Raw genomic sequence first — 25,244 nt, 5'->3', positions numbered from 1 at the left:
AACCACAGTATTGGACAAATTAGATGATTACATGGATTAAATGATTAACAATAACTGGTGTTGCAAGATGAGAAGTGAAAGGATCACAAAGTCATTCAAATTAATCCCCAGATGTACATTAATGTACCAAATGCCACGGTTAAACATCCAATTATTTTGGAGGCATGTCACTCAAAAGCAAAAATGTCAACCTCATAGTGGCAGTAAAAGAAAAGGGAAAATTTAGGGGACCAGCCAAGTCAGTAGGATCAATCCTCTGGGCACCAACCTCTACAAAATGTCACAGCAATCCATCCTAGAATTGCTACGATATTTCAGTGAAAGACAGAAATGTCAACTAGCCAGTGAAGTTAGTTATAGAGATATTTCAGTCTGGACTCTGGACCAAAGTGGACAGACTTATCTTACTATTACTAAAGCCACGCTGTTATATGACTTCAAATATGTTACTTTCAAACGTCCTGCTAATCAAATATTACCACAGTGTTGTCTTGCTCATTAATTTTCCACAATGGTCAAACACAACCAGGGATATTAGGGCCTCCTGCCTCATAAAGTGTTCAACCAAATTTGTACCTGCTGGTGCCATATTGCTCAAACCTCCCTGCATGGCAGTACACACAGCTACAGACATGCTTCTGTCACTTCTAAAAGAATTCTGCTTTGATAGGAACAGGGAAAAACAAAACTTGAACACAGGTTCTGTTTAAAAAATTTGACCAATCACAAGCTCACTCCCACGCAGGATCCAGGGTGTAAGCTCTTGTGTGTGTGCGCTCTGTGTGTGCTGGCATTACAGAGCACACACACACACACACACAAACACATTCTCTCTCTCTCTCTCTCTCTCACTCAAAGTGGCAGATGGCTACACTCTCCACACCGGCAGCACTGCTGGCACAGTTTGGGGGATGGGAGAGGGACCTCTGCTGCCAGTTACAAAAAAAAAAACAAAAAACAAAAAAAAGAAACCCAAAAACCCTGCAGCTCACAAAAATAAGCGCTGTCCTTCAGCCATGCAGACTAACGTCCATTTATTCTGTCATTAATTAAATCCTGCAATCTGCTCCTCCAGCCATCTGCCCCATTCATGGAGGAAAATAATACCTTTATACTGCACATTAACACACCATGTGAGTTTGGCGAAGTCACTTTGCAGAGGCAACAATGTATGTGTAAAGCAAAAAAATGTGTGGGACCATTACTGTGACAAGATATTGTTTACAGATGTTTGTTATGGAAAAGTGAAGAGCTCAGCCCATGAAAGGTCAGCGCAGGGGTAATCTGTTCATATCCCCAGCAGCAGCAGCAGCAGCAGGAAGAGCGGCTGTAGCAGAGCTGAATAGTGAATAGTTGTGTTTTAAGAAGCTGACTGCTTTGGCAAAGAGACTGGCTGTCTGGGCTGAATAATGGACTGGCCTCTCCCCAGACACATGGACCGGGAGTAGTGATGATGTGTCAGATGAGACAACCATCCAGACATGAAGAAGATGTCACAGGCACCACGAGGGCGGCAAAAGTCCATAACCAACGTTGAATCTTGTTTTCCTGTGTGAATATACAAGACGTTGGCCCCTTATGGGAGACTTCAGGGAGAATTACTTGAATGTTAAGGAAGGAAGAAAAACATCACAAAATTAATATAACATAAATAGCTGTGATGTAACACAAGTTTATTCAGAAAGTGTGGAATTCTTTCTTTTTTTAAAAAAAAATATATATAGGTATTTGCAAGACTGCATGAAAACAAGAGGATGAAAAAGTCTATTTCTATCTGTTCTGACTCTTACAGATGGCAGGTGCATGCTCAAATGTATCAAAAGAAATAAAATACTGTTGTACAAACAATATTGAAAGTTATGACAGCATTTACTAATGAAACATTCCTTTAATAACTATTTTTAGTGCAAAGTGGAAACAATACGATTCATAATCATGATCGTCCTCCCATCACAATATGAAAAAGCTTTAGTATCTCCATTAGTTCAAATCAGTTACCAAATGGACGGGAAGAGAAATGGTTTCAGATTCTTGCTAAATTAGTTAGCAAGTAGTTGTTCTTGTCAAATAAGACCAAAATTATTATTATTATTGCAGCTGAAATTTTCCAACATCTCTACTACACTCCAGCAGCCATGGATGGCACCTTGCGACTGGCAGCACAGGACTCTATGCCAGTGGCCTACACTCTGCAGAATAACCCACAGCCCGAGGGGGACTAACACTCAGTCGTAAGAGGAAAGCCAGCAGTGGGAGCATGCTCTGACTCAGCAGCTGCCTGGATGTGCTGCCAACACACTGGAGTCTGTCCAGGTCCTCTCTATGCTTCAGTGAGAGTGTCTGTAGGCGGAGATGATCCTGGTGCTACTACTCATTAGATCTTACAATTAGACTGTGTGGGCAGACAGATCTTGGAGAGAAGCTGCAATCAATAGTGTTTCCAGATCTGGCTGCCTAAACATGACTGCTGTCTTTTAGTGAATCAAAGGCTTCTCTGATGTGGGTTAGAACAGGGTGTTGGTGGGTCATTGGGGATGTGGGTTAGCAGTCGAAGGTGAGGTACTTTTGAGTAAGCAGATCACTCAGGAAGCTGTGCACATTTTGCTTAGTGTCACTGTGCATCTGAAGAACATATCCTGCTTTTAGTGTAGGTTTGTTGGCAGAATGTCCCAGAAGAGATGAAGAAGTCAAGCACAAAATGTCACAAGATGAAAAACAAACTCCACAGGGGAAACACCACACCTCTACTTTTTCATTGTTTGTCACTTAACATCATTCCTTACTTTCAGTGAAGAGCATATCAGTGCCTATCATCATCCAAATACCTCATTAAGGCTCATTAAGGTCTGACATTTGTCAATTTTGTTAACTTTTGACTTTGGATCTGATACAAAATTACAAAATGCTAGCTTTTTTGACACGTTACTTTAAGAAATAATTTTTAAAACATGTTTTGAATAAACAAAAGGAGTCAACCTTTTCAAATGTTGTCTAACAATTATAGCGACAGCTGAAGAGAGATGGGAAACAGGGAAGAGAAAGGAAATGACATCCAAAGATACCATCCTTTTTACAGCTAAAAATTCTTTTCATTATCAATACATCTGTCAATTATTTTCCCAATTAACCTTTCAGTCTATAAAATGTCAAAAACTATGAAAAATGCTCATCACAGTGAGCCCAAAGTGACGTTTTCTGGCTTCTGACGTCTTCTCTTCTCTAATTGTTGCAGCTCTAATTCTTGCACTCTACCAAGTAAGCTACCTTGGCACCACAAGTCCTTGATCACTTTGATACTCTATTGATCAATACAGTTCGGTTGGTGCAAAAACAGCATGCAGCAGTACTTATTACTTATAACCTGGTCAATGAGGCTATGAGGCAACAGTGCTTCCTACAGTTGGTATAGTCATATACAGTTTAGATTAAAAAGTATTTTTTCTTTACACTTTTTGGTAATGTCAATGATGTCACTCAAACTTTTCACTTCCACCTCTCCCTGTGCAGGAATTGTGTCCTTCAGGGCATACCTTCCTGAGAAAATGTGGGCCAGTTATGCAATATGTTTGTTGGTTTAAGTTTACAATCGAGTTTCTTACTTACTAAACTGTATTTGTAGTGAAAATTATTACTTTATCAAGGAAAAAACTGCTGTGGGATAAAACTATTCAGTCAGAACTTGCTGCCTGTTGCATCAGGACATGGGAAAAACAGTCCATTTGGGGGATGGTTGGGGAAGCATGCAAGGAAGCTGGCCTGATAATGACAGTTCCTTATTTACACTGATTACACTGAGTCCAGTTTCAGCTGATGGCTGCAAACACAAAGGAGCCTCAGTGAGTTTGTTTAAGGTCTGAACTTTAAGGGAACAAAGCAGAATGAGAAAACCCTCGACTTCTGAGACAAAACAGAAGAGCTAGGGTTTCACCCTGAAGTGGGTCAGCAGCATGAATGAAATTAGAAAAGACTGCTTGAATTACTTGAATTGATCAGCATTCCTCACATGCACTAAAAGGCTCTTCCGACGTCATTTATACATTCCAGTATAAATGAGGCATGGCAGCTCCCAAAGTAGTGTCTGTCTGATAAGGCTCGACAGTCTCAAATGAAGCTTCTGTAGAAAACCTGGGGAGGATGTAGCAGTTCAAACTGTGGTCTAGTAAGGTTCAATCATAAAGCAGTTCAATTATAAGCCAGTTTTAGGCATAATTTGGTGCATAATGCTTAAACGTCTTTCACTAAACAGCCTCATAAAACCAAAAAATGCACATGCAAACCTAGCACATTCCTTAATATGCAGCACATCTAATTTACATGAAACTTTGAGAGTATAATGGTGCACTTAAATTAAAGTCGAAATTAAAACATTTGTGAGGCCCCACTGATTCATTTTTGGACAGACCATCCTGTGCTTGCAGCATTCATGGAGAGACAATGTTTATTCCCTACTGAATGATACAGACATGCCTGTGCAAGACACATTTTACCAGCGAGTTTAATGTAAATGTAAATGATCTTTTTCTCTAGCAGCATCAACAACAGCCATGAAGGACAGAGACAAAATGTGATGCCAGAAACCAGTAACCCTCTATTCCCCAATATTTCTAAAACCTTTTGTAAAACATATTTCTAGCTTCTTCCACAATCTCCAGAGGTCATGGGCAGCCTTCACTCTGTACCACAGGACAACAGTGTAATCCGATGCTACACCTACTGCCTTCATTAAATCTTTAAGCGCTGCCAACAATTAGTCCGTCTCTCTTTTCCAACATCCCCTCCCTCGTCTCCTTTCTAATGCCTCTCAGTGAGACGTGTCAAACCAGGCCACCTGATCTTATGATCTATTACTCCTGACTGTAAGGGAATCCCCTGCAGCTGAACAGAGGCTGAGCTGTTTGTTCAGACACGTCCTGAGTTACCTCTGTGTAGGATCAGAAACAGACAGAAATGCTGCATTAACAGCTGCTTCAGTGAAAGGAAGATAAAATGAATGCACTGTTTTTCTATTCTCTATTCAAGCTTGTCAGCCACACAATAACAACAAAGAAGCTACAAAAACAGAATTTATTAATTACACTCAACCTGTAAACTTTTACTATAGTGCATTCACGTTTATGTTTCCAACACATTTCAAGTACCGTGCAAAGCGTTACGGCATAAAGTTATCACGCTGTTCTGCAATAGAGTTTTACGGAGCATCTCAGCAATCTCAGAAATCTGCAACGTTTGATGGCCATGTCAGACTAGTCCTCATCACTCATCACACTGACAAGCTTTGCACACTTTAGTCAGATCACTTTATGATACATGCATACAGACTACACAACACTCGCTGTGTATGTTTCCATGTAAGTGTAAGAGGCTTATCCCCGCATAAGTTACATCAGAAAACAACAAGCAGATGTGTACTCTGCACTCTCACGCCATGAAATGTCCACAATTCGCTGCATTAGCCTCAAATTCAGACAGACATCAGGAGCTGTGGAAACACACTTTGCCACTCTGCATTTCAAGAGACAGAACATTTAAGATACTCGCACACTTAGCGGCTAGATTTTCAGCTGTTTTTTAATGTATTACATGGAGCAAAAAGGGAATTAATCATTTCTTTTATTTCACTGTCTTGATATTTGTATGAGGATTGCTTGGGAATTAGGATGTATAAACACTGTCTCTCAGAATCACTTTGATGGTATCTATGTGGGCTGAGATCTGCATTTACGCACTAACTTCTCCCTTGCTGCAAAAAGCAATGTCCTCAGTTGACCTGATCTCATTTCACTGCTGTCAGATACAAGTAAATTGAATCAATGTAGGTCTTCTAAAAAATGTCTGAAAACAAAACAAAACATAGATATTATTAAGTTATTTTCCTGAGGCCACAAAATTCAACTGCTACGAATCAAGCAAGCGGGTTAAGCGGCTATTTTTACATCCCTGTGTATTATAGTTTGGACATCAGAGGTGTAGTGCAGGGTATGCGCAGGTATATGGAGTATAACCATTTATTTTTCATTATTTCATCACTTATTTTAAATGCCTATAACTCTAAATCCCCTCGAATGTGCATCATTCAATAGTGTGCTGCAAAGTAACACTATTCCTGCTCTGTCCTCCACTCTAGTTGAAGAGGACACCAACAGTGACAGAGATGCGACCTCTTCATCTACAACTTAGAGTTAAGACATGAACCACAGGGAACATTTGTAACTGCAGGACCTTATAAATCATGCAAATAACTTACACCAGGGCTCAATATTACTGTTTGCCCATTACTGTATGTCATGGGAGAAACATACATCATACATGACATACATCTAGGGGGGCCAGTTTGGCAGCAGTTGGTTTTAATCTGGCTGTCAAATAGGTTACAGACAGTCCAAGTCCAGGTAGCCACTCTTCACTACACCCCTGCCGAAAGTGTTATATCACATGGATCCCTATCTACATTTATTGTTAAAACTGACCTTCAGACTCCAGGTACATAAATTGCAGTGGAAAATATTGACTCAAAACTACAGTCACCAGATTTGATATTGTGATTAGTCACTGAGTCTCTGCTCACTTCTGTGAATGTGAAACGGAAGTTATGATGATGGCCGTCATTGAGCTGCTATAGCATGACTCATCATCACAATCAAAAGACTTGGGCTACTTGTGCTATAACAACCTTTTAGAACACATGAAACATTATCTAGAACTAAACCTTGTAGAGAAGCAGCTGTCGCCCACTGCAGTTGTTTCAGAGAAGGATGACAAGGAGAAAACACATTGGATTGTGGATATACACATTTCCAAGCAATTTTGAGGGTCATTTTTTGATTTTTGTTCAATAGTGACAGCCGTCAGTGGCCAGGAGCTTGTAGAAAACCATGCCAGGACAGCAGACCTGAAAACTGCTATCTCCAACAAGCCAGTACTAAAAAAATAATAAACATATTCAAAACAGAAATTATTGCTGCTTCTTGCCTGCTACAAACACAGTTACCCACGACTGAAAACTGTTGGACACTGTTCTACATGCTGACAGGCAATATCTTGTTTAAAGCAGCTTTTCTAATTTCTGTTGGTAATCAGGATTTCTGTATGTTGGACGACAGCTCTCTGAACGGGCCAAATACATGCATGCGTCCTTCACACACACACACACACACACACACACACACACACACACACACACACACACACACACACACACACACACAGGTTCATGACCAAATATGAACAATGAAAGACTTGATTGTGCCATGTGTGACTTATTGAATGTGGTTTCTCAGTTCACTTCTCAAGAAGGGCAACTGTAACCACATCCTGTTTATCTGCCGTCTTTAAGATGGGAACACGTTTTTACACCATACAAAAAAGTTTACCTTTCAAAATCTCCACTGGATTAAATAAATGAAAAGTTAAAGCTTCAATGATACATTTTTGGCCTCTATAACTAGCAAAAAACCCACACACACTTAAGCTGTTTTGTGTTCTACATTGCTCACCAGCAAACTGTCTGCTGTTTGGTGCTGGATGAGTGGAGTACGGTGGTGTTGTCAGGTGTGCAGTGTATGAGAACCTGTTTCGTACAGTAAATCTATTTTAAACCAGAGCAATGAGAAAAAAAAAGAGGTCACAGTCTTGAGAGATGTTTCTCTGGGTACATCTGCCAGTGAGTTAACCATAAACCGAATGCTTATCTCCCAGCTGATATTTTTTTCCACCTCCACGGTGGAGTGACGTATTCTCTGCTACCTTGTTTTCCACAAAATATGACGTGGGAAAAGAGAGGGGTGTGTCTGGGCTTATCGGGAGGGGGGAACAAAATCCTCTTATAGTTAGACCTCAATAACAGCTGTGGAGTTAGGCAGGCTGTCAGTTATGGAGGACAAAGAATAGTTACAGTATTATTAACATGGCTAAGTCAAAGGGGAGGGGGAGCAGCTGGTGCCAAGACTTCTATGGGCACAGAACACTGACTGATGAAGTACATGTGGATCGATGCCTCCCACCCACAGTGAACGGAAGCAGAGAGAATGGAGTGACCCTGAGTCACTGTTATTCTCACTGAGTAATCATGTGTCACGTTCCTAATTTCAGGACAAAAGACAGTCAGAGTCAAAGTCAGAGGGATTAAAAACCCTTTTGTTCTTCAGTTAAAGGTCATTTGTTCAGACTTAAATAATATTTCACAACAAGGAGCTGAATCTATATTTAGACCGCCTCCTTTCATTGCGCAGTATGCTCACAAATTTTGAGTGATGTTTTTGACTGGCGGTGTCGTTTGATTTTGCACTGCCACTCGTCTGCCAATCTAATCAATGCTTGCCGTTCTAGTCAATCTGGGTCTGCCATGCGTGCCACGAGTTGACCACGTCGAGGCAGGTGGATACGTCATTGGACAAGATAGCCTTTCAGAGCTGGAAATTTAATAATATTTCCCTTCTAAAATCAGAACATAGCTCTTAATTATTTTGCTGTGTTGGGGATGTTTGTGGCCATCAGCCTTTCTTCATCCACAGGAGAGGTCAAACCCGCAACTGGATCCTATACCCATTATAGAAAAGTGAAAAATAATTCATGAATCCGCTCCAAAATATAATGGCTTCTTCCTTGGCCCATGCAAAACCCTTCGACCAAAGTTCATGAAAATCAGGCCAGTAGCTTTCCCATACTTCTGCTGACAAAGAGACAAACAAAACAACAAAGTTGACCAAAAACACAACCTTGAGGCAACAATGGCTTTTGTTATATCATTCACTGTAATTTATTTGGGGGGGAAGTGTGTAAAAATTTGTCCTCAGGATGCATCAGTCCTCCGATTTCAGTACAGCTCTCGTGTTTTTCAGACAGATCGCTTATCAGTCGTCCTCGGGGCTGTGATGTCAGGATTTACTCAGGCACCCAAGTCTAGACAGTCACACAGATGAACCAGAATATAGAGATACTCATACACTGCAGCCACCGATCTGTGCTGTATCTATTTCACCGCAGTTTTCTTTGGATAATCAGTGTTTGCCTTAAGGAGATCATCCAACAGCGGTGAATAAACTGCTCAAACAGCATTCAGTCACTGACCCAAAGACTACTGTTCTCTTGACTCTTAGTCACACAACATCCACAATGTCGGTTCCTGTGTCTGCTTCAAATTTAACTGACATTTATCTATTAACTGAGACTGCTGCACTAATAGTAAATGCAGTCTTCCCTAAATCAAAAACACAGAAAGAGTCTAAGAATAACAGATTGGATTAGTGTTCTGACAACGCACAAATTTGCAGCTAAAGTCAGAGTGATAAGCTTAAAAAAAGTGATTCTAACCATGTGATTCCAAAACTACATGTCTTTATCAATTATAATTTAAAAGGCCCAAACTGTGTGTGTGTGTGTAAGACCAGCTTCACAGAAACCTGAGGGGAAGTCTAGTCTTGTTTATAAACAGCTGGTGGTTTGTATTACCACAGATGATAACTGGGTTACAGTGAATGTTTGTGTTTCTGCTTTCATGAAAAGTAAGCTGAGAACCACTGCCGTTACATGATATACAAAACAACTACACACCTAAACGTCTCATTTACACATGCCACTGTTTTAAAGTCTACTTAGCTATACTGCAAAGATAAAGAAGGCGGACAGGAAGTCAGACCAGGTGGACTTTCACTCACTCATTTCCTGTTAAACCTGCTGCTCCAAAACCTACTTGCTTTTTGCTAGCATACAGACATCAGGACTGCACTGTCTTCTTGAGAGATGGACGAGACTGTCAATACAGGTATGTCCCACATGAAATAAAATGTCCCTACAACATGAGCCCAGACAGACACAACTCCTGTATCAGGTGACGATACATGCTTTTAAGAACCAGGAAGCTGACCAAGACGCAAAAGGAGACCAAACAGACGGGTTGGCTACGCCCGCTGCTTTCGATCTATAACTCGTCACCGTTAACACAGAGGGATCCCCTGCTTCTCTGTGTGGGTGTTTTCTGTCAATACTCAAAAACAATTGCAGGTAATAGTTTGACATCTCTTTACATGTTGTGTTCTAAAGCAGGACAGATACTGAGATGAGCTGGGTGTCGAGGTCAGCAATGATTCAAACATGTCCCGAGAGGAATCTGTTTTGATAGATTTTGTTACAAAATGTGGTCTGCACATCAGTCACTGATGTAAGACATGAGACTATCATAACAAATACCAATACATGCACTGAAATATTCAATTCCTAGATATTATTTATTTTTTTCTCACATGTGAAAAATTCAAAATTCAACAAGTAGGAGCCAGACTTAAAGCATAAGCGCAACACACTTCTGCTACGTTTAACCATCCAGCTGGTTCAACTGTACAGCTGTCTTTTCTGCACTGAGCCATAATCATTCAAGAGAGGATCACAATGCATTTAAGAAGCACCACCGCACCCCACCCCACCCCACCCCTGACCGACAGCCCAACATTGCCATCCACAGAGCCATCCTGCTGGCGTAGCTAAAAAGACAATAACTGTCTCTGACGGGATGCAAACTTCAGTCTCCAACAAAAAAGTCAGCTTCACTACACATCCATCCGCCCCCTCATCCTCATCCTACTCCCTGCACTGGCATTCAGTGGTGTCAATCATGCAATACGAACATAGCTTCCAATAAGAAATGTTTCGACTGTGTTGTGGCACTGTTCAACATTATATGTAAGTAACGTGTACAAGTGGCTTATTCGTGTACTTTCATTCAAGCATTCATGACTCTGCTTTGACGACTGCCTTTGGAAGGAAGCTAATCAATAGAAATGCTGTCTAATGGTCTCCATCATCAATAATAGAGTGCGGCTGAGAATTTGGTCTCTGTATTCAGCAATGTTCAGAGAGCTTGCATCTGTTTATTTATATCCTTGTGTATTTATTTCATCATACGATTTGGTAACTGTATCACAATGCAATGTAAATAACACATGCAAAACGGATCCATATTGTTCATATGGTGCCTCAATCTGTGAAACGGATAGCCTGAAGAGACGGACACACACACATACACACACAAAAGACATAACACAAAACATTGTGCATGAGAAACAAGACCAGCATGGCTCTTTGATAAAATATTTGACGATGGATTGTGCCTTTCATGCGGCTCTGCATATCTCTGGGGGGAAAATAGCTTCACTGAATGGAAGAGCAATGGGAAAAGTGGCTGAGCTGGAAGAGCAGCGACGATTAAGTTTTTGTTGATTATTCCACGTGTTCAAGGCGAATGCTTGGTGGAACGGGATGGAGAAAACACTCTTTTATTTAAAATGGTTTGTTGATGTTTACACTGACAGATATCCATTATTTAGGTAAAAACACTTAAAAGAAAATGACCCCCAAGAGAGCACCAACTCTTAACGTGTAGCATTATTATGGTTTCTGAGATTATTACCCTCATCATCTTCATTGCTGACATTATGAGACATCCATCATCAAATAGATTCAGGAAATGGTTGAAATGAGGAACTGCTCTGACTGTCCAGACAGCAGTCTGAAATATCAAAACAACAATTTTTCTGTATTCTCTTCTCACAAAAACCCATAATTCTCATGCTCTAACAAAGCTGACACACACACACACACACAATTTTCCCTACACCAGCATGATTCAAGGCATCTGACTGATGGAATCACCAGCGGCCGTAGCTGAGAGGGGTGATGTCACTGAACACATAATGCAGCCTCGGCATTTACAGTACATTAACGGACGCCCTGAAAGCCTGAGATGGAGCCCAAGTCTCCCTGGCTGGAGCACCTTGTCCTAACTAGGAGCAGGTGGAGGACTCACCGACCGACAAAAGCAATACCATTTTGTACATTACCTCTTAAAACACACATCTACAGGTAAGCTTTAGTGTTATTTAACATTTCTGGGAGACAATCAGTACTGTGATAGAAAAATTAGAACAATAAACACTAGAACACTAGACTCTTCTCTCCTCCACTGTAGTAATTACACATTTATCATGCCAGAAGGTGAAGAAAACTTTTTGTTCTGTTGGCTGAGAAAAACAAAGTGAAAACAGAATTCAGTTAGCTGTGAGGACAGACATAATTATTGTTTTTGTCCGAAGGCGCAATGTCACAAAAGAAAATGTGTCAAAAATATTTTAACCTTTTATCTACCAGAGTCCAGTTTGCCAGACGTAGCACAGACTGCCTGGAACTAAGATAAGCTACATGAACATATAATATGTTAATAAGTGCATTTTATTCCTCTTAAAAGTTTTGCCTTTTTTATGTTCATTTTGGCCTTATCTGCACACCCTTAAGGGTGTCAAAGTGCACAGACTCAGAACCTGAAAGCTGTGGTTTGTCACACATTGTTGCAGGTGTGAAATATGACTTCTTACAGATTACAGAAAAATGAAACACACTGGATAAACACCAGTGTGTGCAACAACTACTATTCTTGTGCTCGTAGCTGATTCAGTCCCTCAGTAAACAAAATCAGTATCAGAATCTCAGCATCTTAAAATACATTCACTGAGCTGTTCACCACTTGACTTGAAGAAGCTCTCCTGCTGTCTGCTAGCTCCAAGGACAGCCCACACTCACCACAGCAACCACCACTGCACGCTTTAATTTGGGAATAACGCCATGGTGACAGGTACAGACTAGTCGCATCCGTGTGACCTTACAGTGGAACAGAGATCTGCAGGAGCTGCGACCTCTGCTGTAACGCCATCTGCTTCAGGTAAGTCTGAACATCATGGCAAATTAAACTATGTCTAACACACAGGTGGAAATGCTGACGGATAACAAAAACAGTTTGTCCAAAAAAAAAAAAGAGCCAAGCCATCAACTGAGTTTTTCACATGAATGGAAAGGAGAGTCATTCCACTGTCAAATCAGTGTCATAGATCCCTTACAGATACTGCGCTATTCTAATGCACTATGTGAACCTGTCTCAGCAGTTTGGCAGTGTTTGTGAGATCTTCATGATGACCTTTGTTATTGCAGAAATGACCTCACAACCATTTCCAGGAAACCATCTTTATTCACTGTGCTTGTCAATTAACATACCTCAAAAGTGCAAAAGTGCTTTGGTTAAAGTTGATAGCCTCTATTACCTCTATTATGAAACAAGAATCCCCACAAGGATCCCTCCCATACAATAGATTCTTTGTGCACTTCCATGGCAACTCCAAAAGCTGCTCTCCACCTTACTGACAAAGTATGTTAGTATGTTAGTCGAGGTGCTGGAAGTAAAAGCTTTGTATGTCCTTCAATACCGCAATACATAAGCAGATTTCTGAATACAAATGTTTTGGGGGGATCAAGAAATCAAATGTCTAACACCTGTTGTTGTGCTTTTTCAGATGTTTGTCACCTTCAAGAAACATGTAATAAAAATTCGAAGCAATCGTCCAAAACAATACATGGAAGTAACATGTCATAACAAGCAGGAAGTGGGTTTCAAAAGAGAAGCCTACCAAGCTGCAGCAACTGCCTGATATGACACAACCAAAACGGCTGAACGGTCTCGTGAGGAGGGTGGAAAAGGTCCGTCCACTCCCAGCGCAGCGCCCCACCAAAATTCAACCATGTACGCACCAAATTTTTCACGGTCACAAAATGAGCCGTTAAACCAGTAACCGGAAACAAGCACGCGACTATGTATACACAACTCCCTATTCTTCCTCGTGTTTATCATCACGGAGGAAAAGTTTATTTACACCGAGCCTTCGCCGCGCGCTTCAGTGAGCCTGGGGCTGAAAGACATGCTTGCAAAAATGTTCCTCTCCCTCTGCTGAAAACGTGTTGAGGGGAAGCTTACCTTTGTACTGTAGCGAATTACCGGTTCGTATTTTCACAGTTCCGCTAATGGACTCTCCCGGACTGTATACCACCTTGTTGTTGGTAAAAGTGATATCGAATTCTTGAAGCTTTCCCATGGTTACGCTCTGCTCCGCTACTCCGCCGCTCTGCGTCTTTGAAAGCCGGGAGGAGGCAATGTTGCTCTCTCACCTGCTGCCGCGAGCCCCATAGAGACCAGTGACGTCATTTAGACTGCCCATTGAAAGTATTGAGAAAAGATGCTAACTGATATGCCCTGTGGTTTATGAACTCTTATATAATTCACTAGGATTGGATCTACAACCTGCCTGTAACATTTTTTTAGCTTTAACCTGTACAGTATCACAAATAAACACAAAACAAATAATAAGAAATAAGGAAAGTGGTCAATGAATATATGCATGAATTTCATTTAATGAACTTACTGCCCATTATAGAAAGACTTGGCCAAATGGTTCCGTCTTTTTGTATGCCTGTTGATCCCTCTGCTCGTTTACCCTCAAAGAAAAAGTGTTTCTAATAACCAAAAAGTAGCTACTCAAGTATCTAATTGTGCTGTAATACTCTTTAGCATTCGGCAGGGGCAGCTTCATGTCTGATTGTATGGTACTTTCTGAAACAAAGTAGGAAGGATATAACCTCACACTTTCTAAGGAACTGTGTTACTGATCATTATCATGAGAAATGCATGCTCAGCCCCTGATGAGAGAGGCCACATGACTGTCTTTTGGTACACATGCTTGAATTAAGCTGCTGGCAAGAGAGAAAAGAAAGAAAAGAGAGCTTCTGTTGGTGCCTAACTGTACTTCTACATCAACGATGTATACAGGGAACACTATCATACTCATATGATGGTCACGATTTACATTATTGCAATAACATCCTTGGTCAAAAAAGCGTTTCTTAAAAGAACAGTCACAATGTGAATTTTTAGTGAAAGTAATTTTAGGCTGCATGCTGATGTTTTGATTTCTCATAACATACACAGGGTAAAATCTGAATTACCATGTGTCACAGTACATCCCATGGCTCGTGCACTTTCCATATCTGCATATACTTCCTGCCCCCAAAGGTACTTCCTGTCTCTGACTGTACTTCCTGTTTGAATGTGCAGTATCTGCGACTGGAGCAGATGTGGCGGACAGAATGCTAATTACATTGTTGCAGAAAAAGGTCACAGTAAACGCTTACAGTTTTCACATGTTCCACTTAACGGAAGATAAAAAACACAGAGACAAAAAAAAATATTCTCGTTTTCTTTCTTTCTCTCTCTCTTTCTCTGTCATCCTCTCACCAGGCTGATAAATGCTCTGAGACAGATGTTTCCATGACGACAGACAAACAAAATGGTTGCCAAGTTACTGCCTGTATCCATGGAAATCTGGTATGCGGTGGCATCTGATCAGTATCCCTCTCTTCTTTTTTGTTTACTCGTATTGCAAAAAAAAGCTCCCCTCAAAACAGCTTGAATGGTGAGTCATTTTGACACTGCAGGGCTGAAAGTGAGAGGTTCTTATGTCAGGAAATAACAGGATAAGATGTTAGCACCATATGTCAAATACACTGAGCATCAGACTGCAGTGAACCCACGCCAGCACTGAGGGTATAATCACTAGACATTAGACATAGCTGCATGCAAACATCTTATATGTTGTTCTTATTGTGGCTTATGCAACACTTTTCTCAAACTAGGTCTCACTCAACCTTTCTTAAAGTGTTACATAGATGGCTCTGCTCTTTTGTGACTCTCTGACCTTTAGTCAAGTAGTTCTGACAGGTGAATCACAATTGTTTAAATGTAAGGTCACAGTGAAACACAGTGAGGTGAGAACAACACCAGTGGCTCCACCTGGTGGACATTTGCCTGCAGCCATTTACATCTGTAGCACTACTGTATTGGGTTTGGCCAGATTAACCAAAAAAGGTCCTGCTGTAGTCTTGCAAACTGCGTCTGACTACATTACACATTATACTGAGATGTTTTCTTAATATTAACCTATACCTTACCATTTCAGTGGCGTATCAGTTGCAGTTGGTGGGTCTTGTATCTACTGTGTCTCTGCAGACAGAAATACTCAGAGATTATTTATTCTAAAGCTTAGGAAGACCCTTCCTGAGGGGAAGGGTGTAGGGGATGACCAGGGAAAAACAAGGAGTGAAAATGATTTAAGTAGGGAAAATAAATAAATCAAAACTTGCAGATGCTATTGTGCTGAGCAACATTAAACTAAAACTCTGTTAGTATCCTTTGTAACTAGATGCCATTGCTTTCCCCTTATTGTTAATGATTGATTTTAAAAAAGCCTTGAGAGGGAGCATGGGGGGAAAATCTGAGAACCACTGGGCCACATAAGCGTCTTAAATTATTTTTCAGAAAATTCAGTAGAGAATGATTTTATAGATGCAATGACAAGATAGACCTCTGTAATAATGACAAACAATAAACACAACAACAAATATCTTTGAAGAAACACTTTCAGAAGTTTGGAACCAAACAATGACCAACATTATGATCCACAGCATTAAAAGCCTGAAAAAGACAATATTTAAAACATATCTCAACATGAAGACAATCAAAAGCAGTCTGTATTAAATTCAATATTATAGCTTTGATATGTAGTACTGGTATTGATTTATTACAAAAATCTAGTTTAAACCTGTGATGTTTTTAATCTGAACTGTTTTAGTTTCTCTTCTGATATTTTGTGAACAAAAATCAAGCAAGACAAGCACAGCACTTATGTATCTTTATTTCACTTAACCCAAACACGCAATTCCTATTTTAATGCTTCATAATTTGCAGATAGACAAATTAGCTGTATAGAGAAATATAGAGAAATATAGAGAAATAACGAAGATTAAAATATCTGCATTTTTTTGCACATCAACACATTTGTTCAAGTATTCTACTCAGGTAACTCAGACCCACATGTTTATTTCTACATATTGCTACATAGCAAACCCTTTTGTCCTATTTTCTCTCCTCTTCATTTTCTACATCAAGCAGGCAGGTTCTTGCGATGACCATGGTCACAGCATATGGGTCACAGTTGGCTGCAGGGCGGCGGTCCTCGAAGTAACCTTTCTTCTCCTCACCCACCTGGCGAGGGATGCGGATGCTGGAGGCTCTGTTGGCCACTCCGGCAGAGAAGTCATCGATGCTGGAGGTTTCATGGAGACCTGTGAGACGCCTCTTGTTGTCTTCCCCTCTGTGTGGGTCATACAATCTGATGTGCTCGATGTGGTTTCTGCTCAGCTTCGCAATGGCCTCCTCGATGTGTCTGTCATGAGAGGAGAGCAGAGACTGTTTAAATGTGGAAGGTTGCTGCAGTGACTGACTGAGAATGAATGTTGTCTAAACTAAAATGCTGAGAGTTTCAGAACTTCATAGGACCGGGGGTCCATGTGTCAATAAGCGACTCAATAAATAGACCCGTAACGATATGATTGGAAATTTGCACAAGCATATACTGATGATAACTTTTCATCTCATATTTTTCAAATGTACCACAAACACAAACAGAAACATGGTAGTTAAACCTGTAAGATATTTTAGTCACTTGGGGCAGCATAAATAAGCTGTAAACACCCCCACCGACATCCATCACCTTTTAAGTTGACGTATTTATTTATTTTATTATTTTCCCTCCCAGTTGTGATAGCACCAAAACAGTAAAACTGGAGCAGAAAACCAAAACAATGAACTAAAAGTTGCTATGAAGCTTTGTAGAGCTGAGGGGAACGACAGATTTTAACACAGGGAGTGAAACCTTACACCTTATATATTCTTACTGCAAAAATATTGATGAAGCCCACTTTAAGGATACAGAGACTCAGTTTATTTAAGTTACAAAAACATTTTCATATCTTACTTTAACTCCAACAGAATGCTACAATTTAAGGAAATCTTTACTCACTCCAGTCCTCCTTCTTCCCTCATCTGTTTGGTGCTGACGTTGGTGTGGCAACCAGCACCGTTCCAGTCGCCTTTCATTGGTTTGGGGTCCAGTGTTGCAATAACCCCAAAATCTTCACACACACGATGCAGCAGGAAGCGAGCAACCCACAGATGGTCGCCCATCTCGATGCCCTCACAAGGACCCACCTGGAACTCCCACTGATGACAGAAGAAGCAGAGGGAAAGAAGAGGGGAAAAATAAAAGCCTTGTAAAGGGGAAGTGTAAAACTAAAATGAACAAAAACAAAAATTAAACTTCATAGTTGTGCCAGCAGGATAGCATTATCTGTCCATTGTCCAGTAGAGTAACAGTCACCTGAGATGGCATAACTTCAGCGTTGGTGCCATAGATTTTGACCCCTGCATAGAGACAGGCCTTGTAGTGGCACTCAACAATGTCCCGTCCATAAGCATTTTGTGCTCCCACTCCACAGTAGTAAGGTCCTTAAAGTGGATGACATGATGGGAAGCTTGTTAATACAAGATAAATTCAAACCTGTGCCAAAAAATTTGAAAAGTTGACAATCTTTTTTTCTTTTTGCAGCATTTATAAAGGGGTTACAAGTTGTAAATAATGGCCTTATTAATGCTCAAAAAACACTATTAAGGCATTATAACGTAAACCTACATCTCGCTCTTGAAGAAGAACTGACTTGATCTTATCTATCTGTAATGAAAATGTTAAAAAAAAAATAGATATTGTTCTGGGTGCTCTCTAACCCTTAAGCTACATTATGAATTAGGGATTTCTCACAACCGCTCTCTTAAGTAAATACGCACTGACTATCAATAAGCCATTACATTGCATTATGAACCCTTTATAAAGTATGTAGCACCTCTCTTTAATATTTCTTCCACATGAATGAAGTGAAAAAAGAGCAGAGAAAAATGACAACAGATTCACCTTGTGGTGCTGGGTATCCATTTGTGGGCCAACTAAAAGGATGTCCATCTGTTCCAAAGAGTGTGTACTCCTGCTCCATGCCGAACCAAATGCAGTGCTCCTTAATCTTCTCCATCACTTTGTTGCAGCTCGTTCTATTGTTAGTTTCTAGATAGTAAAAACAAAAACAAGTAAAACTCCTTTGTTCTGATCTTACTGAGTGAGATTATGACATTAAAACATGGTCAGAAAGGTGAAAAATGTACCTGCAGGTAAGCGGTTGTATTTGAGGACCTCACAGAGGACCAGTTTGTTGGGGTCGCAGGTGAATGGATCTCGAAACATGCGGACTGGGATGAGGAACATGTCACTGTTGGAGCCTTCTGCCTGGTATGTGCTTGAGCCATCAAAGTTCCACTCAGGAATATCTGACAAGATCAATTTACCCATAAGACAACTGTCAAAACATCCCAGTTTAAATTTACTTCAGAGCTGGACTTGCCAAATAATGCCATTTTGAGTTTTGTTGTGATTATGATTACATTTGTAAATTACTATTTTGGACTGTGTGGTGTTTACTTGCTGGTCACAGCATAGCAATTTATTCTCTTCATATTTTTATACCCATATATTGGGTTTGGGCAAGTCTAAATTATTAGTATGTATTATAATTACTGCCTTGATTGGCACCAGTGATGGCACTTGCTTGGTGAGTAGAAGAAAGAAAGAAAGTCCAGTGTGGTGTACTGAGCGGGAACAAATATTTGTTTTTCAGCTGTGCCTATATATAATTGAGGTTACACCAGGATGTTCTTTGTTGCTCTTTGCACCTTTGTTGCGTGCAATGTGCCAATTGATTAACATCACCTTTGTTGCGTGCAATGTGCCAATTGATTAACATCACCTTTGTTGCGTGCAATGTGCCAATTGATTAACATCACTCAAAGAACGTGACAAATGTTTTAATTTTATGCACATGCTAATCCCTAAACTTTATCTCATTTGCAAGGCTGGTAGACAGACTAAAATATTCAGTTTTAATCCAACTACTACACACCCCCAAAAGTTATAAATCATAAAAAACTGGCCATTTACCTTCTATGCTTTTTGGCTCACTGTCCAGGGTTCGGGTCTTGTTGCGAAGTCCCTCTCCGGTGCCATCGATCCAGATGTAGGTGACCTGGCACTTCTCCCCCTGAGGCAGGCTCATGTACTGTTGGCGCACAGCCTTGTTGAGGCAGGAGCTGGTTGACTTCGATGCCATGTTCACCTTTAATTAGACGGGCAGAAAACAACAGCTCTGATGTTATTGTCCGAGGTTTTCACCCACGTTCTACAATCAATACATCATTAGACCAACTTTTTGCTTTATTCTTTCTTTTTCTTTCTTTCTTTCACTTGTTCTTTATTCTTCTACCCTGCAGGACAGCCAAAGGCAAGGTTTTCATAAGTGAAACTATTTTCCTTCCCAATACAATCGCAGCTTCTTTAGATTCAAACCACATTTCAGTTTTCGTTTCTCGCTCTGGATTAAACATTCACGAAAAGGAAGCAACAAGTCAATAACACAGACACACTGAATTGAAAATAATAATAAATGTTGTCATGCTGTACAAATGTGCAGGAGTATTTATTGACAATCTGTTTTGATTTCTTTATGAATCACATTTGTGCTTGTAGCGCTATATATTGCTATTTTGTTAGTAAACAGATACAGAAGGAGCAAAAACATGTTTGGTGTGGGAGGCTCTTACACTGTCTGGCTGTGCTTTCATTTTTTGTCTACAACAGATAAGTGGGTCAGTCATATTATACTACTACTATACCACACAGACACATGATTTACATGATCAAAGGTGTCAGACTAATTACATCAGACTCTGCATCACTTTTGATAACGACAGGAACAAGAAATGGAGATTTGTTAGATATGTAACTCAAATTAGGAGAGTTGTATTCATCAGAATACACAACGTTGTTCAACAAATCAAATTAAACATGATAATACACTTAGATAAATACTCACTGTGTTACCGGCCACTTCAGGTGTAGTCAGTTGTCTGCAAGCCAACTTGTGACTTGCCTAAACCTGTTTGTTGTATTTAAGTGGAATGCACTTCACTACGCTGATGACACGTCACATGTCCGTAATGACATTTCAAGGCTTGGTGTGTGTCTGCGTTCACGTCTGATTTTTGTTTCCCTTCCACAGAGCAAATTCTGATCCTCCACACCTCTGATCAAAACTGTGACAATATTACATTGCTATTTCTGCTCTGTCAAGAAAAAAACGACTCAAGCAGTAAATACATTACATCCGTACTGCATACTATCAGCACATGCAAAACATTTCAGTTCCCCTGCAGTCAGAATCAAGCCATTCTTTCTTCTATATGTCAAAACAGACAAACAAATTTAGCAATAAGTTAAAATATTGTCTGGTGATAGCTGAGATGAACATAAACTCCCATGAGAAATAGTAGTGAACACCTACCTGTGCCAGAGAGGCCATCTGCTGATAGTGTCTGACTGCTGTTTGCTGAGCTGAGAGTCTTGCAGCTCAGTGAGCACAATTAAAGACTAGAAGCTGCTCATATGTTCAGTTTCCGCCAGGTTAGCTGTGCTGAGATCAGGCAGAAGGGCAGAAATTCAACAACTCCTATGGAAAAAGGAGCAGTCACACGGGACACTGTGATGGCGTGTTGGAGTGTATGACGTGTCCACAGAGCTGACCAAAGACATAGGCAAGCTAAGCAGCTTAGAGGGCCGTGGGGTCAGAGGAGGCCTCCAGGGGCCCACAAACAACCAAATTACTGAGTGTTGTCGTATCCCAAAAAACTCAACTTTTCAAGAATGAACAAAAATGTTTAAGTTGAATAAGAGCGCATTCTAAAAGGTTTAGAAAGTTTTACAAACCCCAAAGATCAATCATTTCTAGAAGTCATCTCATCATTCTTTTTTAATTCTTTTATATTAACTGACTTTTTTCTTCAAGTATTTTGAGTAATGCTATTGAAATAGCTCTATGGATAGCAGCGTCAGACTGAAATGTTCCTACAGCTATAGGACAGAGTGGCCATAAAATTCCGTGGATATCCATGGATAAATACTGACTTTGTTGATCTGCTGTCTTTTTTTTTGAGCACTGGATGAATTGCCATGAGCTGTGATGCAGACATTTGTGTCCCCCTAATTTGTAAACATTAGTTTGAAATAACATCAAAGTAAGATGGTAAATATTATACCTGCTAAATAACAGCATATTACCTGTTCTAAGTTTACCTGGGGTTACATAATGTGTTATTATAATGTGTAATGACTACATTTTGTAACTAAAGTTGAATTTGTAACAAAATTCAACTCTGAATTCAGGTCACACGCCACTGAAAGTTGTTGTTTGTTTATGTTTCTTAAGATGCAGTTGCATTTTAAAAAGGGAAACAGCTGAAGCTCAAACTAGGTTAAGCAGGAATGTCAGAGTAGGAACACAAAATTATTTTGTGGTTGTCTCTTCCTTGAGTGGGTGCGTGTTTCCTGTTACGACGAGTTAGGCCGCACACATGAGCTCAAACACTTGGATCTTACCAGTAAGTCACGTATTAGAATTCCAGAGATGAGAAGCACCAGATCAACGGATGGGCGTTGAACACATTAAGTTCACTCCTTTCAATAACCAAGATCTCAGCCATCAAAGGCAGCTTCAGTTGGTGCATATAAATTCTTTTGTGTCATTGCTAAATAACTGACTCAACAAACATGCTGTGCAACATTCCAAAGCTCTATGGGAAGAATACTGAAACACAAAGAGACCAGAGCAGTGTATAGTGCACCCAGATATAAATATTATCATTATAATAGTACCTGCTAAGTTCCTCCCAATTATCACACAACAGAAGAAATTTCCCTGAGTGAACGGATATCTATGTCTGAAAATTCTGCATCCACCTCAATATGGTGTTCAAAATGCGTTTATTGAAGCTGGTCTTTGTTTAGGACTGTGGGTTATTTCCTGCTCACCAATCAGTAATGACTGGTGTATCCATCCCATCGGCGGTTTCTAGGAGCAATTTAATATTTATAATGACCATTAATGCGAAGTAGGAGTAGGGTTGGCACAAATGGATTCTGGCTCTTTCAGCAGCCTCTTTACTTGATAGTTGACCGGACTGGGCGACAGAGAGAAGTATGTGAAAGAGGTCAAAGGTCCCTGATTGTAAAACAAACTGGGAATGGGGTGATCACATGGTGCTGATGCTCCTAGCTCTAAAAGAACTGTGACATTTGGGGGAAAAAAACTGAAAAAATGCCACTGGAAAAACATTTGGGAAAGGTGCAGCTCAAGTGTAAACATGATAAGAGTTTCAGATACTGATCTGATCAAAGTCGGTCATGATGACCACCTAGACTCACACACAACGCCTGACACTTGTACATAAAAATGCTGCATGTTTTGGTCTTTTTAAAAATCCTTGTATTCTCTCAGCAGTTTGTCCACCTGGATCTTGATTTATGCCATAAAATCTTTTTGCTTATATCTTACATGGTTCACATGTTACAGAAATAACCACAGTAATAAATGGATCAAATGCCCAAATATGCAATTAAAACAAAGAGCGAGGTGAATTGGATCAGGCCTGCAGACAATAAGTTCACACTCAGAAGCCATTTGGGAATTAGGTCAAAGTCTTTTTTTTTACAAGTCCATCCACATCTGGCTTCTCCCTTCATCAGGCTTTTCTCACGATGCGTCCGCTCTTCCTCAGGTCCCTCCCTCCTCTGTCGGTCCTGACCAGCTGACTGTTTGCCCTCCAGGCACCCTGACACACCCGGGCACTGAGGAGGAAGTATGGTGATTACAGCAGAAACAACAGGAAATCACAATGTTAATGACTTCACTAGAAGCCACGCAATTTGACTTCCTGAGAAAAATAAGTCGTCATTCAACATCTGACCCCACTATACAGACTAAAGTATCCAGACACACCTATTTATAGTACAGTCTATCAGGGGTTAGGCCCTTATTTCTAGTGAAGGGAAATTTTCATGTTTCAGAATACCAAGAAATTTTGGACAATGAATGGTGAAGGCCCTTTTCTAACACTGATGTATGTGAAAAAATTGGTTTACTTTGTTAAAAGGCTTTTTTTTAAAAGATTTTTTAAAAATGTGCTTAGGATAGTAGGATAAGTAGGATAACAAGACTCTCATTTTATTGTTTGCATTGGTATTTGAAAAAAAATGAGTTACACCAACCCCAAGAACATCAATTAATAATTATTAATCAATATCAATCTCTCTGTTATTCCTTATAGCGCAATAGTGCATCCATATTTATCAAAAGATTCGGTTTATTATCTACATCCAGATGTTCTGCCCGATCTCTCTCTCTCTCTCTCTCTCTCTCTCTTTCACACGCACACACACACACACACACACACACACACACACACACACACACACACACACACACCTTGAGCGCAGCAGAGGTCCAGCAGCGTGTTTGCGAGGCTTGGCGCTCTGTCTGCGGTATTGCATCCAGCCGCAGACCAGCTCGTGCGCGATCATCACGTACAGCAGAAAGATGAGCAGGGCAGGATCCATTCAGCCGCACGCGCCGCTTAACGAGAGCCGGGTGGCGCGAGTGAAAACGCTCCAGATGGGAGTGAACAGCACCAGGTTGCAGACTGCGCGGGCTCACCGTCTTCTGCAGGATGATCAGTGATGATGAGGAGAAGACGGTCCTCCTGTCCAAGTTGCCTCTTGTCCACTCCAACTTTAGGGGCTCAAGTCGCGAGACACAAACGTCTGCTGCGGTGGGCGCTCGCACTCCACCCATGACAACACACCATCCTCCAAAATCATCAGTTCACCCGAGCGAATCCGGTGATTTTCTCTGTGTCTCACTGACAGCAGCTGAGAGGGGACACCGGAGGATGTTGCCGTAGAGATGCGACCGTTGCTAAGGACATGATGTCGTCATCTCCTCTTCCTAAAGATGAACGAGGCATTTGACCATGTCAGAACCACGAAGGGAGCCACCAGTGATCAACCATGTCTGCTTTATGCTACCATTCTTGTGTTATTTATTAGACATTTAATACCCAACTGATACAGGTAATATGATAATTATATATGATAAATGATACGCTGTAATGCAGACAGAGAGACTTCCATTAACACAGACATGTAAACAGTTGTTATATATATATATATATATATATATAATTATAGTGTATTATTATAATGTATATAATATAATAATAATATATAAGCTGATTTATTGTACCAGTTGAAGCTGTGTGGAGTTTGGATGAATGGCGGTCCAAGCACTTGATGTTTTTGTATTAAGTGCTGGATGCGCAAAATATCCTCTGACACAAGACACGACCACTGGTTATTTATATTCTCACCTCTTTTTTACCAACTGATAAATAAAAACATGCGTATATTCTAAAGATTCATTCTGATTGACTATAGTTAGCCTTATCAGGGTTATTACATAACAGAAGTGCAAGAATTACAAGAAATGTTATAACTGTGAAGGGCAATTATCAGAGACATCGATAAACAAAATTTCTGCTCTCATATTGTATA

General features: G+C 40.4%; 3 protein-coding genes across 3 annotated transcripts in view; all 3 read right to left on the bottom strand.

Moving 5' to 3' along the window:
* Positions 1–13,994, bottom strand: part of arrdc1b (arrestin domain containing 1b) — a 29,208-nt gene extending 15,214 nt beyond the window's left edge. Inside the window, exon 1 of the mRNA XM_046375337.1 lies at positions 13,790–13,994. Within this exon, the coding sequence (XP_046231293.1) occupies positions 13,790–13,907 (118 nt within the window). The 5' untranslated portion in view covers positions 13,908–13,994. The remainder of the gene's footprint in view (positions 1–13,789) is intronic.
* A 2,548-nt stretch (positions 13,995–16,542) lies between these two features.
* LOC124052059 (glutamine synthetase-like) lies at positions 16,543–20,820 on the bottom strand. Its single transcript, XM_046375960.1, has 7 exons — positions 20,677–20,820; positions 19,746–19,920; positions 18,917–19,078; positions 18,672–18,818; positions 18,084–18,211; positions 17,727–17,926; positions 16,543–17,090 (listed from the first exon to the last, which is right to left on the bottom strand). The coding sequence occupies exons 2-7, from the start codon at positions 19,912–19,914 to the stop codon at positions 16,781–16,783; spliced, it is 1,116 nt and encodes a 371-aa protein (XP_046231916.1). The 5' UTR covers positions 19,915–19,920; positions 20,677–20,820; the 3' UTR covers positions 16,543–16,780.
* Positions 20,821–22,629: 1,809 nt separating this feature from the next.
* Positions 22,630–24,872, bottom strand: LOC124051897. The gene is made up of 2 exons (XM_046375678.1): positions 24,121–24,872; positions 22,630–23,483 (listed from the first exon to the last, which is right to left on the bottom strand). The coding sequence occupies exons 1-2, from the start codon at positions 24,484–24,486 to the stop codon at positions 23,232–23,234; spliced, it is 618 nt and encodes a 205-aa protein (XP_046231634.1). The 5' UTR covers positions 24,487–24,872; the 3' UTR covers positions 22,630–23,231.
* Positions 24,873–25,244: the final 372 nt, after the last annotated feature.

The sequence above is a fragment of the Scatophagus argus genome, chromosome 20 (genome assembly GCF_020382885.2).
Source record: "Scatophagus argus isolate fScaArg1 chromosome 20, fScaArg1.pri, whole genome shotgun sequence".
NCBI classification, from domain to species: domain Eukaryota; kingdom Metazoa; phylum Chordata; class Actinopteri; family Scatophagidae; genus Scatophagus; species Scatophagus argus.
This window is presented reverse-complemented; position numbering and strand designations above follow the sequence as displayed.